Genomic DNA, 19066 nt, shown 5'->3' with positions numbered 1-19066 from the left:
TAGTATGTTTTCATAATTTCTTTCAAAATAATCATCAGGGGCCTCATGTATCAACGCGGTTTATGCAAGAAAAACTTGTGTACGCCAGGATCGACGCTCAAGTTCAGAAGTATCAACGCGAAAAGTTGTTGTCTTGTGCTGTTTCACGCCAACTCTGGAGGTGCCGTAGAAGTTGGAGGAAAGCCGATTATATCACGTTAACTGCACTTTGGTCCATTGGCGACACCCTGTGGCTGTGTTTGGTGACTGACATTATTTGATAACCGCACATACATCGGGCACAAAAAAGCCTTCCAGCGGGAGATGGCGGACTGTTCCGGGGTGAGTAAGTCGACCCTCAGCCGGGCCATGCCCTGGGTGGTGGACCTGATCATCTGCCTCTCACGCAGGTACATTAAATTCCCTTATGGTGCGGTTGAACAGGTCAATATTAAAGCACAATTTGTAGCAATAGCCGGATTCTCTAATGTCTAATTCTCTAATGACTGCACTCATGTTGCCATAAAAGCGCCATCCCATGAGGAATACGCTTACGTTCATCGTAAGGGATTCATCATTGATGCGCAGACGCTGGAGGGATGGACGCCGATCCGGGCCGGGCAGCCGTCCTCGCAGGCGTGAATTTCATTTCCACAGTGTGAATGGGTAAGAAACGATTACACGATTTATGAAGCCAGATTAATTTATTTTGTCCACGAAACATTCCAGAACATTTATCAGGCAGTCAAGCCGCTCATTGATTCCCGTTATTTCCCTAATAATGTCCTCCTGCGACAGCAGGACCGCCTGTGTGAGGACCCACCCTCTGGATCCGTGTGGGCAGGAGGATGCGCCACTGGGTCCGGGTGGGCTGTCCGCCGCTTGTTGACCTGGTGCTGGTGCTGGGGGACGGGCTGGCCCCGAATGCAGCTGGTCCTGGTGGATGACTCTGAGCCGGTGGACGGGCTGGCGCAGGAGCCGGCAGGGGTGCTGCATGTCAGAGGCATGGCCGACTGATCAATTTCTATTAAACATATTGGTTTATTTAAATGGCTGATTCTGTGTATTTTTGCCTTTACATCTTTGGCAAAGCATGTAAAAATGTTGCGTAAGAAATGGAGTTGCCACTTATCCTCCAGGCTCTCGGAGTCAGCGTGGGTGGCGGCAACAGTCCCCCCCTTAGAGGTGCTGCCCGTCACCCGCTGCTCAAATTCTGTCAGGTGCCCCTCTCCCTGACCCCCACCTGCCTGGCCCGCACTCCTCCGGAGGGCAGCTGTACACCGCTTGACCTCCACCTTGAGGTCCTGTTAGTGCCATTTTCCATATTGTTGTTTAAATTTAGATTTAAGTCAATTGATCTTTGTAGTTATTGCATTCAGTGATTGCGCAGTGTTGAATTTAGTCATACGTTAGCTTGCATTGTTTAGGAAGTTAGAATTGCAGACATGCATTAGAAATAGAGAGGAAATCTTTCAGAGCGCTAGCGGTGGTGCAAGCTTATGACATAGTGATGCTCGCGCCAGTTTAGTGAGGAAAACTGAGCTTTGTATCACTTCGATGTTCAGTAAAGGAGGAGTGAACACTTTTCTACCGTTGTCATAAAACTTCAAACACGTAGTGACTCCTTCTTTCCGTCATTAGAAGTGGTTAAGATGTATGAACATGATGGGAAACAACACTGGTGATTAGAAGGGAACTTTAGCCAATAACAGGTCTGACCACTTTTTTTTTTCATCTTGCGGGGGTGTGATGTGCCGAACCCACCGTGTTCACCCTGTCGCACTTACTTACTTACTTACTTACTTATCCCACTCTCAACCTTTATTGTTTGTACTGACACCACTGGACAGGCTGCCAAACAGAAAATGCTGTCTCTCCTCCACCTTCCCGACCAGCTCGCACGCAGTGAACCTCTTTTTCTTATTCGCATTATTTTGCAAGTGCTGACAGCGGAGACCCTATTTAAATAAATTTGCGTATTTATAGGTGGGCATAACAGGGGCGGGCCTGGTTGCTCCGACATCTGTGCTCAATTCCACACTGATTGGGATGTATCAAGGAAACGTGCGTGGATTCCGGTGCTTGCACATATTGATACATCCAGATTTTTTTGTGCATACGCAACTTTCTTGTGACCACAGTTTTTTTAGCATGAGATCCATGCAAGTATTGATACATGAGGCCCCAGGTATTTCTTCCCCTCATGTGTGGTTGCTCTCACATGAATGCTTCATCTGGCAGCCCAGACAATCATCAATCCACTGTGTTTATTGAAGCATTGAGCAGCAGTAAGACAAAAGTTCTTAGATGTTCTATGAATTTGTGTGAAATTTCACGATTCATGAACCCGTCTTCATTATCCACGTATAGTCCTGCATGCCCCGAAGCATCCTCTGGTGGAAATTCCAGCTGCCTAGTCACCATCGCTGAATACACCTGCTTGCTCTCAGCTTGTTTTGTTGGATATACTAAAAAAAGAAACAGAAATAACAACACCATTAAACATACAGTTAAAATAGTCATAGCACCTCAAAGGCAGGGTTTGGGTTCCCCACCCCTCCTCCCCAAAACAAAAGGCAGGACGTCAAACGTGGTCAATATGGGTGTTTGAAAGCATGAGAGAGGACATGTCAGGACATATCAACAGAACACATGGAAATAACTTTTTTCTGCAGGTCATGGGGAGTCTCACCAGTATCAACTGTTGAGGGCCAGTCTTCGATGTTTGGATTATGTCCCCAGTAGGTGCAGTACGTCATTGGACGGGTGAACCATGAGCATCCACATGGCAGGCTAGCACCGTTGGCTGTATACTCACACAAGTCTTCTGCCATACTGTGTTCAGAAATTGTTTTAAGATAGGTCACAGGTCTTGGGCAGAGAGTCTTGAGAGTCAGCGGGTCCTACACTGTGTGGATCAGGAATGATTACTTTTCCTTCACATAAATGTTTAAAAACATACTAGTATTTCATCATTGTATCAGTTGAAGACAACAATACATCATCAAAGAAACTGCTTACCGTTGCAATCAGCCATTTCCCCCCCCCCCAAAATGAAGATTTTTCTCCTGGTGAAAAGAAATAAAGAGTCGTACGGTCCTCTGAGGTCTTGCTGTGTCTTTCAGTCAGAAAGAAAGAAAGAAAGTGTGTGCCAAGTCGTCTGTGATATATCTACAAGTAAATCAAGGTGGTTGGGTTCCCCACACCTTTCTCCCCTAAAACAAAAGGCAATGCGTGTGACTTGTAACACCAAGCAGACCATATGGTCTGTTTGAGGCTTGAGAGATTACATGTCTGAACTGTGTGGAAATACCTTTTTTTCTGCAGATCACAGGCTAAAAGTTTTACGAAAGCAGATGTTTATTTGCTCCTCCTGGAACTGTCACCTTATTGTGGTGGAGGAGTTTGAGTGCCCTCGTGACCCTAGGAGCTATGCTGTCGAGGGCATTTTGCCCCTCGTAGGGTCACCCAGGGCAGACTGGTCCTAGGTGAAGGGCCAGACAAAGAACGGTTCAACAGACCCCTCATGGAGAAACAAACAAGTGTTTTGTGTACCCAGCCCGGAGGGGCACTGGGGCCCCGCCCTGGAGCCAGGCCCGGGGTAGGGGCTCGATGAGGAGCGCTTAGTGGCGCTCATGGGGCCCAGCCAGGCCTAGCCCGAAAAGGAGACACAAACACGTCCTCCCTTGGACCCACCACCCATAGGAGGAACCAGAAGGTTCCGGTGCATTGTGGCTTGGGTGGCAGTCCAAGGCGGAGGCCTGGGCTGTCCGAACCCCAGGCATGGAAGCGGGCTTTAGGGACATGGAACGTTACTTCTCTGACCGGGAAGTAGCTAGAGCTGGTGGAAGAGGTTGAGCGTTACTGGCTAGATATAGTCGGCCTCACCTTGATTTATAGCTCTGGGTCCGGAACCCAAGTCCTTGAGAGGGTTTGGACTATCTCTTTCGCTGGAGTTGCTCCAGGTGAGAGGCGGAGGGTGGGGGTGGTCTTTTTGGTCACCCCTAGACTCTCTGCCTGTACATTGGGGTTCACCCCGTGGATGAAAGGGTTGCTTCCCTGTGCCTCTGGGTTGGGGAATGGGTCCTGACGGTGGTCTGCGCTTATGTGCTTAACACCAGTTCAGAGTACACACCCTTTTTGGATTCCTTGGGAAGGGTACTGGATGGTGCCCCGGCTGGAGACTCCATTGTCCTACTGGGAGACTTCAACGCTCACGTGGGCAATGACAGCATGACCTGGAAGGGCGTGATTCGAAGGAACAGCAGGCCCAACCTGAACCCGAGTGGTGTGCAGTTATTGGACTTCTGTGCAAGCCGCAGTTTGTCCATAACTAACACCATGTTCAAACATAAGGATGCCCACTGGTGTATGTGGCACCAGGACATCCTAGGTCGCAGGTCTATGATCAATTTTATAGTCATATCAATTGACCTGCGACCGCATGTTCTGGACACTTGGGTGAAGAGAGAAGCTGAGCTGTCAACTGATCACCATCTGGTGGTGAGTTGAATCAGATGGCAGGGGAAGACGCCGCGCAGACCTGGCAGGCCCAATCCTCGAACCCGCTGGTGGACACCAGAGGTGAGGGGAGCCATCAGGCTGAAGAAGGAGGCTTATAGGGCATGGCTGGCCTGTGGGTCTCCAGAGGCAGCCGACCAGGCTAAGCGGTGTGCAGCCATGGCGGTCGCCAAGGCAAAAACTCAGGCGTGGGAGGAGTTGTGAGGCCATGGAGAATGACTATCGGTTGGCTCCGAAAAGTTTCTGGCAAACTGTCTGTCGCCTCAGGGGGGGGAAGGCAGCAACTCGCACACGCTGTTTACAGTGGGGACGGGAGGCTGCTGACGTCAACTAGGGAGATAATTGGGCGGTGGAAGGAATACTTTGAGGAACTCCTCAATCCCACCAACACATACTACATGGAAGAGACAGAGTTTGGGGAGTGCTTGGCAAGGCGGCTCCGCGGTGGCAGAGCTCTGGGGGTGGATGAGACCTGGGTATCTCAAGGCTCTGGATGTTGTGAGGCTGTCCTGGTTGACACGTCTCTGCAACATTGTGTGGACATTGGGAGCGGTGCCTTTGGAGTGGCAGACCGGGGTGGTGGTCCCCAGGGGACCAGAGGGTGTGTGCCAACTATCGGGGGATCACACTCCTCAGCCTCCCTGGTAAGGTCTACGCTAGGGTTCTGGAGAGGAGGGTGATAGTTGAGTCAGTTGAGGTGGTTCGGGCATCTGGTGAGGATTCCTCCTAGACGTCTCCCTTGGAAGGTGTTCCAGGCATGCCCAACTGGGAGGAGGCTTCGAGGCTGACCCGGGACACGCTGGAGGGATTGTATCTCTCGGCTGGCCTAGGAACGCCTCGGGATTCCCCCGGAAGAGCTGGTGGAAGTGGCTGGGGAGAGGACAGTCTGGGCTTCCTTGCTGAGGCTGCTGCCCCCGTGACCCGGACCCAGCGGATAAAGTGGAGGAGGACGAGGACAACATGTTTATTTGTTTAATTACATGGTCACCACATAAAGTAAAGAATAAAAGCATCATAGAAACTCTCATTTTGTTACAGCAAGGTTAATTTAAACTATTCGTTTTAAACATTGAATGATCATGATTCCTCCTCCAGGAATTATTCAACAAGTCATCATTAATCAATCAGAAGGACCCACAGAGTATATATTGCGCTGTTCAAAATCTGGAGAGGACACCTTCTAGTTTGTTCAAAAGAATTTATTCAGATTAACAGGAAAGAGTACAGAGCTCTGGAGATCGTCTTCCCCTATCCTGGAGTCAGCATACACAGATGCGTCGTCCCTGGCGTTGGGGCAAGAAGTCCAACGATCTAACTATCTCTCCAGTTTTATGTGTTACAAGGAGGTGCTAATGTGATCGCTTCTGCGTGCAAGTGTGTATTTTTGATCTTCGTGTTATTTTAAAGAATCTTCTGTCTGACCGCGTGCCAGCACCATCTGTTCCCATCGTAGACTTCTTGTTGCAGCTGTGAAGATCAAAACCTCTCTTTTCCCTGATTCATGACCTTGCTCTTATCTACTTCTGACTCCCACTACTTCATGCTACTGTAGCAATTCTGTGGACTCTGTTCTGACATGGAATAGCTTGAGGGAGTGATGCGAGCCATGAGCTACACTCCTGTTATTCCCTGTTGTGACCTTTTCACCTGTGTCCACTCTTATATAATCTGGTCTGTGCTTCACTGCCTTGTGTTTCCTGCACTCTATTTTAAGTAAATATATGTATAAATTTAACTACAGTTAAAGCGAATATATGAATAAGTTTATCTACAATATATTAAACAATTTAGTTGTCTAAATTGGTGCTTTCACTCTGTACATACGTTTTTCTGTCAGGATGAGCTGCTCAAAATACAACACCCCGAATGAGAAAGTGTCTGCAGGCAGCGAAGCTATGCTTCAGAGACCATCGCCGTTTAAAATTGATTTTATCATACTGCTCTGCCGCGAGGCAGCTGGTACGCGGCAGCTGATCCAAGCTCCAATGCTTGGAGTCCAATAGCTCAGCCGCACTCACACACGTGCTTTCTACCGAAACGGTAACAATGAACGACAAAGCTGCGTCCGAATTTCCAAGAAGGTCGGATCGTAGGTCACAGAGTAGGTCATAGGCTGTCCGAAACCACAACTGGTGGGAGTAGCGACCTACTTCGCAACCTAAATTCCAGCCTAAACACACCCACACACCAAACGCGACGCGGTGTGAACACACCTTTGCAGGTGCATTACTGTGGTTAATAATAGAGAATGACTGAAAGGTGTGCTCAGAGTGGAGTACGACAGTCAGGCCAGAAGGTGGGGCTTTTGTTGGTGCTGTCTACCTATTTGCGGTATCTGTGCTCTGCCAGCAGAGGTCGTGTTTCACCACCAATTTTCTAGGGTGTCCGAATGGTACCGCTGTATTGAGGTTGTAGGAGTAGGCTGTAGCGGTAGGTCGTAGCAGTAGGATGTAGGTTGCTACTTGGCAATTTGGACGCAGCCAAAGTAACACTCAAACACTGGCGAACGGTTCCCCTCCCATAATCCTTTGCGACAAAGCTGCAGCGTCAGGCTCTGTATAAATTGATCAAATTATGCCAAATAAAATCATACTTTAATAGTTGTGTAAAAAAAATCACATATTTGATATGAAACTCAATGACGTGGGAGCGTGGACACGCGCTAAATCACGTCATCCCACGCGCAAAAGGCAATCGAAGTCACGTGATCACATGAACAAAGTCACGTGATCACACGCACAAAGCAACATCATCACTCCCCCAAGTCACGTGACCACGCATGCGCATGGCAACGCCATCATGTCACGTGACTGCACGAGGATGCACACGTGTCTGCACGCACGCGCGAGAGGACGCACGTGCAAAAGTGCCTGTATATTATTACTAGAGAGATATATCTAGAAAAAGTAAAAGCTGCTGCTCCACAGAACTTATGGGAAAATCTGACCCAAGAACTTGTTGTCATAAAAGTCTATTAACAGTTCTTGCTTGCTTCACTCTTAAAGGGAAGATTCACCCAAAAATGAAAATTCAACCATTATCGACGCACCCTTATGATGACTGAAGGGTGGGTGTTGTTTTTCTAGTCCACAATACACTGTTGGAGATTCATAGCAAAATGTGTAGCTTTCATATAACAAACAATGGAACTGAATTAAACTGCAAAATGCCTCCTTGATGCCTCGACTATTTCATATTTTCAAATATGAGTCATCTTATGAGTACTTTGCACTGACAGGGAATGGGTTCAGTGCCTGTTTGCCAACCTTAATTTGAAACAAGTTCCAATCATTCTCACCAACATTTTATTCATTCGGAACCCCAAGGTGACGTCTCACCTGCCTTTCCTTCCCTCTTTCCTTCCTCAACATCTCACTGTGTGCTGATATATGAGAGCGAAATGTGAGCTTTGCAGTCTTAGGACAACCATTTCAATGACATGAGTGAATCTTGTTAAGACACATTCCCACTGGGAATTATGTGCTGTATGTTTATATACTAGGGTTGTTGTTTGGTGAGGGAACAGGTTCTCATCAAAGTTTGTTTCTCCCTGACAGCCTCTCCCCTCAGCATCCACAAAGACTCAAAGGCAAGCAAATGTTTTGTGATGTAAGCCCAAACAGAGTTGAAATAAACATGGTGACTGAGCAGGAGCTGTTTTTTACTCATTTATTTTTCAACAAAAATATTTTGGTGCCATTCCAACTAGCCATTTGGCTGCTGTTATCACAACCTCTGGCCTCAACTGAGAGTAAACGTAGGTGCTGGAGTCTGCATTACCTCCCCACCTCCATTTTTCATATCATTTCATTCCACACATACTTGCACATGGGTCTGATGCCAAACTGGAGTGTTAAAGTCACTCCCATTCTATTCAGTCTACAAGTCAGAGTGGTTCAGGCCATCTGTGAGTGATACATTAAGTTTACAAAGAAGAACATTTTCAAGGGCGAGAGACTGTGTGTGAGTGCGTGTTTTTCTTGCCTGCTTGTGTGCAGGCATGCAGGTGTGTACTTTGGTTTCGTTATCTATTTGAGACTTCTTCTAGCCCAGTTCCTTACCAGGACTTCTAGTCCTCATAGGGACCAAAGACTGGTCCTGATGAGGCACACCATGATTTCCTGGTTCCCTGAGTTCCTGGTTAAAGTTAGATTTAAGATCTGAATTGAGGTTGGATAAAGGTTCTCTGCTGTAGGAACTGATTGAGTTTCCACAGTACTTTCTTTTCCCCAAAACACAGTGTTTTCAGCTGAATGGATAGAGACCGATAAGTTACTTGGGCTGATGGGAGGAGCCAGGCTCCAATCCACACTGGTTACACACAAAACCAAACAAGACATATTTGATCAGGCCATTTTTCTCTCCTGTTTTGTGTGGCCAGCCGAGTCCTAGGATGGGGATGATGTTTGTATAGTACAACATAGCTGGACAAGTGGCATTCATGGCATGACACTAATCTTTTGTCTCTAACACCACCACCACCATCTAAAAAGCACCCCCCCAACAAAAAAAAACCCAACATCACAAAAACAAGATATTCAATATTGTAAATGTATGTTGCCTCTGGGGACCATTGGGATTTTAGACCTTAATTGTTTCAACATAACTGGTTCTGTCCTGTGCTTCATTGTCCATTTTGTATCTCAAGAACATAAGACTCTTAATTTATCAGTTTCTTCTCCCTAGTTCTCCTCTCCTTACAAACCCCCTCACAAAAACAAGATATTCAGTATTGTAAATGTATATTGCCTCTGGGGACCATTGTGATTTTAGACCTTAATTGTTTCAACATTAAAGATTCTGTCCTGTGCGTCATTGTTCGTATTGTATCTCAAGAACATCCACTGTAACTCTTAATTCATCAGTTTCTTCTCCTTAGTTAAGATATTCCATCAATCCTCAGAGATGGGTTTTGAAGCAATGGGAGGCCCACATTTCTATTTCCACTTGAAAGAATTTGAAAAATGCACAAAGCTGACATGCAAAGGGGAAATGGGGAAGCAGGCTTTGGAAAAAGAGAGGTTGAAGTCCTTGTCCAAAGTTTTAGGTGAACATTTATTTCTCTCTGCCTAGCATGTAGCCTCAGTAAAACTTTTCTGACTTGCTTGACTTCCATCTTTACCAGATTTCTTTCTACAAACAACTTCTTTCTACTCTGAGAGAAACTAATTCATAGTCAGTTGTATGTAAATTGATTTCGAATTTTGGGCTTCAGATCACTGCATTCCTACTTTATATCTGGTGGAACCTTTCACAATGCTTTCATTTATTTAGTTCAATCTAAATGTTTTTTGTGTGGTCATTTTGCTTCAGGCTCTCCTGAAAATGGACTGCCAGGGTTTGGTGGCCAGACTGGTCATGGACTTTGTCCTGTTGACCACTGCAGTTGAGGTGGCTGGACGTTGGAGGGAGCTAGCTGAGAGGCTTGCCAAGGTTTCCCGACAGCAGATGGATGCTTATGAGGCCCCGCACCGAGACAAGAATGGGATTGTGGACAGTGAGGTACACCTGTTTTGCAGTAGTTTGTGTAATGTAGAATATTTATGCCTTGATAGTGTGTGTGTGTGTGCGTGTGCGTGTGTGAGTGCAAGACAGTAAACATGAAGTTAGATTTTGCTGGTTGGCTTTCAATGTAGCAGTGCATTGTATGTGTGTGTGTGTGTGTGTGTGTGTGTGTGTGTGTGTGTGTGTGTGTGTGTGTGTTATGCACAGCAGTGGGCAATCCCAGCATTACAAGTTTAAAGCAATGTATTATATATTATATAATATATTCTGGGCTGCATGGTGGTGCAGTGGTTAGCACTGTGGCCTCACAGCAAGAAGGTTCCGGGTTCGAGTCCCGGCTCGGGCGTGGGATCTTTCTGTTTGGAGTTTGCATGTTCTCCCCGTGCCTGCGTGGGTTCTCTCCGGGTACTCCGGCTTCCTCCCACCGTCCAAAGACATGCAATTTGGGGACTAGGCTGATTGGATACTCTAAATTGACCGTAGGTATGAATGTGAGTGTGAATGGTCGTTCGTCTCTGTATGTTGGCCCTGCGATGGACTGGCGACCTGTCCAGGGTGTATCCCGCCTCTCGCCCGTAGATGCTGGGATAGGCTCCAGCCCCCCCGCGACCCTTACTAGTAAGGAATAAGCGGTAGACGAGGATGGATAATATATTCCTTATGTAAATGGAAACAATTGGTCTGGCACCTCCTTTATGATTAAAAAAATCAAAGAAAGATTAAAATGTGCAAATAAGCACTATGGTTAATTTGAGTTAGGTTAGATCATAGAACTCTTTCTTTTCCGACTCATTTTGCAAACTGCTCCACTTTCACACATGACTGACAAATGGATTGGGTTTACTGTGATACTTCTGGTCAATAACAACCATTTATTTTTTTACTAAAATATAAATTACAGTTCAGTAATGTAGAGGTGTCAAACTATTATATTTATTTTATTTACCCTCAACTAGTGAGAAAATGAGATGAAGAGTACTGAAAGAAGAATGAGACATTATTCAAAAGGACATTCAAGACCATGATGCTCTTTAAATGTTTTTAATTGTTTAATTTTTTCCAAACCCAAAAGATAAAGAAAAAAAACGATTGAAACGGGTTACTGTTTGGATCATTTACACAACAGAGGCCACTGTGCTACTAACAAAACGTGAAACTGCTCTTTGACTTGAGGCCAGATGCGCTTGATAATGTTTGAATCGCGTCAAAATATTCAAGCAAAACAGACATTAATTCACTTCCAATTGAAGCCATTGACAACAAGCTTCTGGCACTTTTACAGAAATATATTTTAAGCACACTTTCCTTCCTAAATCACATCAGATATATGAAAAGTGTATATTTTATCATCTTTGTGAAAATTCACAGCCCTGCCTATGAAACAGCTGCATACAAAAGGCCCAACCGATCAATTGGGTTGCCAAATTATTTGGCCATTATAGTATAATTGGTAATCAGTCAAAGGTTTTCCTATTGACGTCGATTTTAACAAGTAATTTTCAGTAATAATAAAATGCTGTTAATACGGTGTTTTTCTTAGAAATTATGTCATTGTGTATCCAGTAGCCGGTGCTCAGACTCCTCTCTTGTCAGTGCCATATCTAAAGAGAGTCATGGGTGCCATGTTTGCTACCAACGGCAGATGATTCTACAATGTAACTATATGGGGCAGATATGCTATTTTGATATAAATCGCTTATCTTCACCATTAATAAGCCTATAAATGTCATTGTCAACATCTGTCATTATTTAAAAGGCCCTCACTTACACAACCCAGCGTGTACTCATCTAAAATATCTTAAATGAGCGCATAGCAGAAAGTGCAAAGTGCATTGTAGCCCAATCGCTCAATTAAACTTTTTTTTTCATTTACTGTAAATCTTTGTAACACGTGTTTAGAACTATATTTAAGCCAACAAAAGCAAGTATTTAGTCTTTTTTATACAAAAAATGTAAAAATGAAATTTAATTGATTATTGGGATTTTTGTATTCCCTAATATCGAAATCGGCATTGGCCCCCCACAAAAATCCATATCAGTTGTGTCCTAGTATTGAGGTGGGGAATTAGTTTCAAGAGAGCTAGTTCTTGGTTTGGATCAATGCCCTTGCTTGTACACGGCATTCACTCACCTGCTCAGCTGTTAGTGACACCAGCTGTTTTTGTACTTCTCTGTTTTTGCTCTGAGACTATTTTACATTAATATCGTTATTTTTTAGATACAGCTTAACTCCTGTTTTATTACCCAGTGGTATGTTTCTTAACTTTTGGCCTCCTATAGTACCTGGGGTAAACAAGCTCATTTAAAGGCTTGTGGAGAAATATACTGAACACTCAAATCAAGTATCTGAAAATATGAGTGGCAAGTTGTGTTATTATGGCTACTTTTAAGACATCTCTAGCTTAACCGTGTTATGTGTTTTGCTGCTTCGTGAGTAGTCTTCTCTTTTTTGTAATATAAATGCTGTACTTTGTCATTTGTCGGTCTGTTCAACAAGCTGCCATACCCTTGATATGGACCCCATGAAAACAGTAAAATGTTTGTTACTCCCAGTCCTCCTCTGCCTGAAGGGAGCAGGCAGATTGCTGAAGAGAACACATACACAATCACTCTCTCTCTCACACACACACACACACACACACACACACACACACACACACACACACACACACACGCACACACACACACACACACACACACACACAATTAGGCTGCATGGAGCAATGAGGTTTTATTACACTTTGTGTAAAACTGTATATTAATCAAATTTGAGTGTGTAACTCTAATCTCACAAACTTTTTCCACTCTCCATCTCCTTTTGCAATTTTGATTGATTCCTCTGGAATGTGTTAACAACCTGTACTGGCCCTCAGCTCAGTGGGATAAACACTGGATGGGGACATGATCATGTCAGAGGAACACACCAAAAAATGTCCTTCCTTATGAAAAATAATTAAAACGAGCAAACATGATAGGGTCTTCGCCTGAAGTACCTTCAGGCTCAGGCCCTAATAATGAACTACTGTCAGAGGGAAGGGATACTGCCCCACCCTCTAGTGGAGTGGGCCATGAGTTACGAAGGGATACTGCCACACACCTCTGATGGAGTGGGCCATGAGTTACGAAGGGATACTGCCACACACCTCTAGTGGAGTGGGCCGTGAGTGGCGATTTAGAGAAATCATGTCTGTTTATTGTTTTGTCTGAAATATGTATGGGTTAGTTTTTGTTTTTGTTTTTTTACTTGGCTAAAGAAATTCCCATTCCCAATAGCCCATCGTGTCGAACTTTCATAGCATATCGCTTATGTGCTCTGTCACTTTCAAGGTGACATTATGAAGGATAAGTGCATTGAGGTCACTAGTTGTCTCTTTTTTTGCAGGCCATGTGGAAACCTGCATATGACTTCCTGGTCACGTGGGCAGCCCATATCGGTGACAGCTACAGGGATGTGATTCAAGAGCTGCACATGGGCCTGGATAAGATGAGAAACCCTATCACCAAACGCTGGAAGCACCTTACTGGCACACTCATCCTGGTCAATTGCTTGGATGCCCTGCGGAGCTTTGCTTTCAGCCCTGACACTCAAGATGACTATGCCATCTAAGCCATGCCACTGAGTCTGCTAATTTTTCCCAACACCAGCGCACTTCACTTTTCTGGAGCATTTTAGAAGTCACATAATTTTAAGATGCTAACCCCAGCTGTGTGCTCACTCTGAATGCAACTACTGGTATTGAATGTTGTCAGTTCCTTGTGGCAATAGCTGCCTTTAGCTCCTCTCACCCAGGGAAGCCTCACAGAACTGCCTGCCAGATGCTGAATGGAGCCAGCAGTATTCACCCTTTTTTGTAGTTGTTATCCTGCACAGTTATTTTTTATTACTCTTATTATAGCGCACTAGTTTAAAGGCAACATTTTTAAGCCTTTGTTTATATACTGTGGAACACCTAGATAGCCGCTTCCTCAAGTAAAGATATTTTACCCTTCTCACTGTAGCCTTGTGTCAAGTCTGTCGTATCTTTCTCTCAAAAAGGAGTCACTTTACTCTCGAATAGCTTAAATTGATTCATCACTTCCTGCAAATATTCTAAACACTCGATGGTTCTAGCATCCAATGTGTGCTATTGTTATTAATTCAGGGGTCATAAAAGACCTGGACAAGCCATGGTAAAGCAAAATAAAACATAATTTTTCAGGCCTGGAAGAGTTTTTAAAAATAAATGAAAAAAACCAAACATTTTTTTTTGATAAGTCATTTAAATTTGCTTCACAAATACCAGGATATTGGAATACATGTGGTCAAGTTAATGACCTGTTTTGGTAAATATTGGTTTACTTTCGTACGTATTTATTTTATATCATTTCCCATCCCATTATTTTAGTCAAGTAGTGAGACATGGGTTCTCTGTGTATTTTTCACTTATACACAGACATGCTGAGACCACTGTTGGAGCAAATCTGTCATGGCCTCTGTGCTGCATACTGTATAATGTAGCAAATCCAACAATCCATTGTAAAATACAATACAATAAAATACTTAAACACCTGGGATAGGCTCCAGCCCCCCGCAACCCTTAATAGAAAGGAAGAAGCGGAAGACGATGAATGAATGAATGACTCACACACACTCTGTCAGCTTCTACCTGACAGACACAATGTCACAGCCAGGATTTGCTCACCTGAATCAGGAGCAAGAAAAACTTGCGCATGCCAGGATCGACTCTCATGTTCAGAGCCAGGCGAAAAGTTCGTCGATTCTTGCGCTGTTTCACGCCAACTCTGGAGGTGCCGTAGAAGTTCGCGGAAAGCCGATTCTTGCGTTAACTGCACTTTGGTCCGTTGTTGACACCCTGTGGCAGTGTTGTCTCCCGCAGGTACATTTAATTCCCTTACAGTGCCGGAACAGGCACAATATTAAAGAGAATTTTGCAGCAATAGCCGGATTCTCTATGTAATAGGAGCCATTGACTGCACTCATGTTGCCATAAAAGCGCCTTCCCATGAGGAATACGCTGACGTTCATCGTAAGGGTTTCCACTCCATCAATGTGCAGATCATCGATGCACAGACGCTGGAGGGATGGACACTGATCCCAGCCAGGCAGCCGTCATTGCACGCCAGAATTTCATTTCCACAATGTGAAAGGGTAAGAAGCAATTATACAATTCATGAAGCCAGATTAATTTATTTTGTCCATGAAACATTCCAGAACATTTATCAGGCGGTCGAGCCGCTCATTGATCCCCGTTATTCCCCTAATAATGTCCTCCTGCAACTGCAGGACCACCTGTGTGAGGACCCTCCCTCTGGATCCGTGTGGGCAGGGGGTGCGCCGCTGGGTCCGGGTGGGCTGGAGGACCGACCGCCGCTTGTCGGCCTAGTGCTGGTGCTGGGGCCAGGAGACGGGCTGGCCTGAATGCCACTGGTCCTGGCAGATGACTCTGAGCTGGCGGACGGGCTGGCGCGGGAGCCGGCAGGGGTGCTCCACGTAGCGGCATGGTTGATGGATGATGGTTGACCGCCTGATAAATGTTCTGGAACGTTTTGTGGACAAAATAAATTAATCTGGCTTCATAAATTGTGTAATCGCTTCTTACCCATTCACACTGTGAAAATGAAATTCTGGCATGCAATGACAGCTGCCTGGCCGAGATCGGCATCCATCCCTCCAGCCTCTGCACATTGATGCAGTGGAAACCCTTACGATGAACGTAAGCGTATTCCTAATGGGACGCCGCTTTTATGGCAACATGAGTGCAGTCATTAGAGAATTAGACATTAGAGAATCTGGCTATTACTGCAAATTAATATTGGCCTTTACAATGATCAGGTCCGCCACCCAGGGCATAGCCCGGCTGAGGGTCAACTGACTCACCCCAGAACGGTTCGCCATCTCCCGCTGGAAGGCTTTTTGGACCCGATGTATGTGCGGTTATCAAATAATGTCAGTAACCAAACTTCACTAATAGACCTAAGTGCAGTTAACGCAAGAATCGGCTTTCCGCCAACTGCGTACGCAAGCTTTTCTTGCGTAAACCTCGTTGATACATGAGGCCCCAGGAGAGGGGCAGAGCAGACTGTGGCAGTTGGAGGATAAATAATAATAATAATAATAATTATTAAATATGTAAGCCACTATTATGATTCTCACTGTTCATGTATCTAATGTAATGTCTTCACTGCAACCAGTTGTCTTACTTTTACATTTTTTACAGAGATAGACAATAATGTCAGAGGTTATTGAGACATCATTACGAAGATATTATGGTCACAGGAATGTTTAGAATAAAGTTAAAGAAAGTATCGTGCCAGCAAAAGCAAAACACTTCATGAAGAAGATTATTAAGTGTTTCAAGAAGTGTTTATTAATTTCCAATCAGGATAAAATTGCTAACTACTGGCAGGCAATGTTACTTTTGCCATTTTGAACACAATTGCCAGTCTTTGAAAAATGTAAAATAAGCAAATAAGCAAAATTAGCACAACAGTTGAAAGTTGAAAGAAATGGAGAACATGTGAAGGAACTCCATTATCAAAATGTCCAAGTAAGATGTCAAGTCAATAACAAAGCAGAATACCAGGATTGCTATGCAGCTACGTGCTATGTGCTGGACCACAAATCTGGATTTACTTTGCAGGGTTCCCACACATCCTGGAAAACCTGGAAAATGATTGACCAACTTTCAAGTCATGGTAAACATATGGAAAATGAATAAAAAGGACAAATGTCCTGGAAACAGTTAATATTTCCAGGAAAATTATTCATCCTGCCCTGCCTTGAGAGCGAATGCAAACGGGTTAAAATTTATGTGCATGCATGTCTGTTGTCACCTTTTTCTGGGCACAGCACTTAGCCGGCGCAGCGCCCCACATTACACAACCAGCCAATCAGATGCAGAAAGAGGCAGAAAAAAATGCCAGTTAATTTAGAAAAAAAAGGACTTCACATTATTGACTAAATCAAATGCATATCGCAGAAGTTTGACTGAGAAAAGGGAGGAGCTGCAAGCTCTAGCACAAACACCGAAAAGTTTGCATTGGAGTGTCAAGAAGCTACAATAACTGAACAATTTGAATGACATTACTTTGTTTTATATTGACCTTTTTGCACTGCGAGATACAATTTTATTTCAATATTTATTTATGTTTATGAGGATTTATGCTTTGCTTGGCTATTTTGGCAGTGATTTTGATTTTTAATATGTTTGAAAAATACAGCTGTCAGATACACATCTGACAGCTGTATTTTTCAAACATAAGTAAACTGAGGGGCTGCACGGTGGTGCAGTGGTTAGCACTGTGGCCTCACAGCAAGAAGGTTAAGGGTTTGAGTCCTGGCTCGGGCGCGGCAGGATCTCTCTGTGTGGAGTTTGCATATTCTCCCTGTGCCTGCGTGGGTTCTCTCCAGGTACTCCGGCTTCCTCCCACCGTCCAAAGACATGCAATTTGGGGACTAGGCTTGGATTCTCTAAATTGGCCGTAGGTATGAGTGTGAATGGTTCTTCGTCTCTGTATGTTGGCCCTGCGATGGACTGGCGACCTGTCCAGGGTGTACCCCGCCTCTCGCTCGTAGACACTGGGATTGGCTCCAGCCCCCCCGCGACCCTTAATAGACAGGAATAAGTGGAAGACGATGAAAGAATGAATGAAGTAAACTGAGTTGTGCACTAAAATTAGATGAAACAAAGGAAAATCTTTTTCAGTGATTTATTGAAAATATACAAATCACATCAATTAGAATGTTCATGTGATCGAAAAGTTCTGTGTCACGGTAAATGAAGTACAAGCGTAGGAATCTATCAACCTCCATACATGAAACCTGGACTCTGTATTAAGTGATGCCACCTTGTAACTTAAGTCTCTGACACAGAATTCCTTGCATAACCAATCATACATACAAACATACTCACACCCAAATACACTCACATAGTCATACACACACACACACACACACACACACACACACACACACACACCTATGTGTATGGACAGGATAAGCATTTTTCACTATCTGTAGTTGTTCAGCTCTCTTTTTCTTTAACTGATATGTTCATGACTCTGACTTATCTAGATGATCTATCTGCAGGGCATGGAGTTATGGAGCATGGAGTATTCTATACGGCAAAGTGTGCTGATTGGCCAACTGCCCAAGCAGGTCAGAGGTCACTCCCCCTTTTCCGGACAGTTCCCTATAACATTCGCTCACCATCTGTTATGTGCGCGCTTTTTGCCTTTTTCTTCTTAGTCTTCGTGTCCTCATTCTTTCCCTCCTACATTTTTTTTAGCAGCCGCCTAACCTTTTCTGTTGTAACTATCTACGCTCCTAGTTCGGTGCTTTTGCCTTCAACTGAACTTTTGCCCAGCAATTCCAATACTAGCAGAGTTTTTTTGCGTAGAATCCAATGCACCTACTCTTTTTATCATCCGAATCCATAAAGACGTAATTCCGCATAGCATCTACAGTATTGACTTCTTTTAAGTTTTATAACACGGCATTGATCACGGACCCCAGTCACGTCATACTCGGCTGCCCGTGAACCTCGCACTTCATCCTGACCAACGGAGAGAATCCCTGAGGAGAACATCGCGTCGAGCCAACCAGCAGCCTGAGACCAGACGGTAGCGAGCCAACACCCTCCCCCTCTCCAGCCAGCTAACCCCAGCGGAAGCCGTAGTCATCAAGGAGGAGGCCCTGAAGGTCGTCTTCCCACCAATCGCTGGAAAGGAATCCTCACCGATGGAAGTCAATCAGCTGATAAAGTAAGCCGGTTAAGTTGATTCTCGCACTGTCTCAACACCAAAGATCAGTGCTGCATCTCTTTGGGCCTAAAATCTCTCTCTCCCCACTAAACTCTATCCATCCGCATGGAGCTTGGTCAACCTTCCGTCGTTAACCTTGCGTTCTTTTGTAGGCTCATACCCTCCATCCTGCATACCTGTCTAATCACCATCTTTGCCGTCTACTTAAACTCAGACAAAGACAAGAATCTATACCTGACATTTCATATGTGCTCTCAATGCTTTGCTGGACCTATAATTCTGTTTTACGTGTTTTCTT

The 19066-nt window shown here is 44.7% G+C and overlaps 1 protein-coding gene across 2 annotated transcripts in view; it reads left to right on the top strand.

Moving 5' to 3' along the window:
- The window catches only part of LOC147252483 (SH3 domain-binding protein 4), a 61720-nt gene extending 47162 nt beyond the window's left edge, over window positions 1–14558 (top strand). The window contains exons 8-9 of one of the 2 annotated variants that reach the window (XR_015118759.1): window positions 9814–10002; window positions 13388–13533. Coding sequence is in view for 1 of the 2 variants with exons in the window: in XM_086220804.1 (XP_086076930.1) it covers window positions 9814–10002; window positions 13388–13612 (414 nt within the window). In the remaining variant the exon portion in view is untranslated. Of the gene's footprint in view, window positions 1–9813; window positions 10003–13387 lie in introns of both variants that reach the window. The other variant, XM_086220804.1, reaches the window with a different exon arrangement.
- The last annotated feature ends 4508 nt before the right edge of the window (window positions 14559–19066 follow it).

The sequence above is a fragment of the Aulostomus chinensis genome, chromosome 12, assembly GCF_037954235.1.
Source record: "Aulostomus chinensis isolate RoL2024-O1b breed Wild chromosome 12, RoL_Achi_v1.0, whole genome shotgun sequence".
Classification (NCBI taxonomy): Eukaryota; Metazoa; Chordata; class Actinopteri; order Syngnathiformes; family Aulostomidae; genus Aulostomus; species Aulostomus chinensis.
Note: the sequence above shows the minus strand (reverse complement) of the source record. Positions and strands in the feature narration are given on the sequence as shown.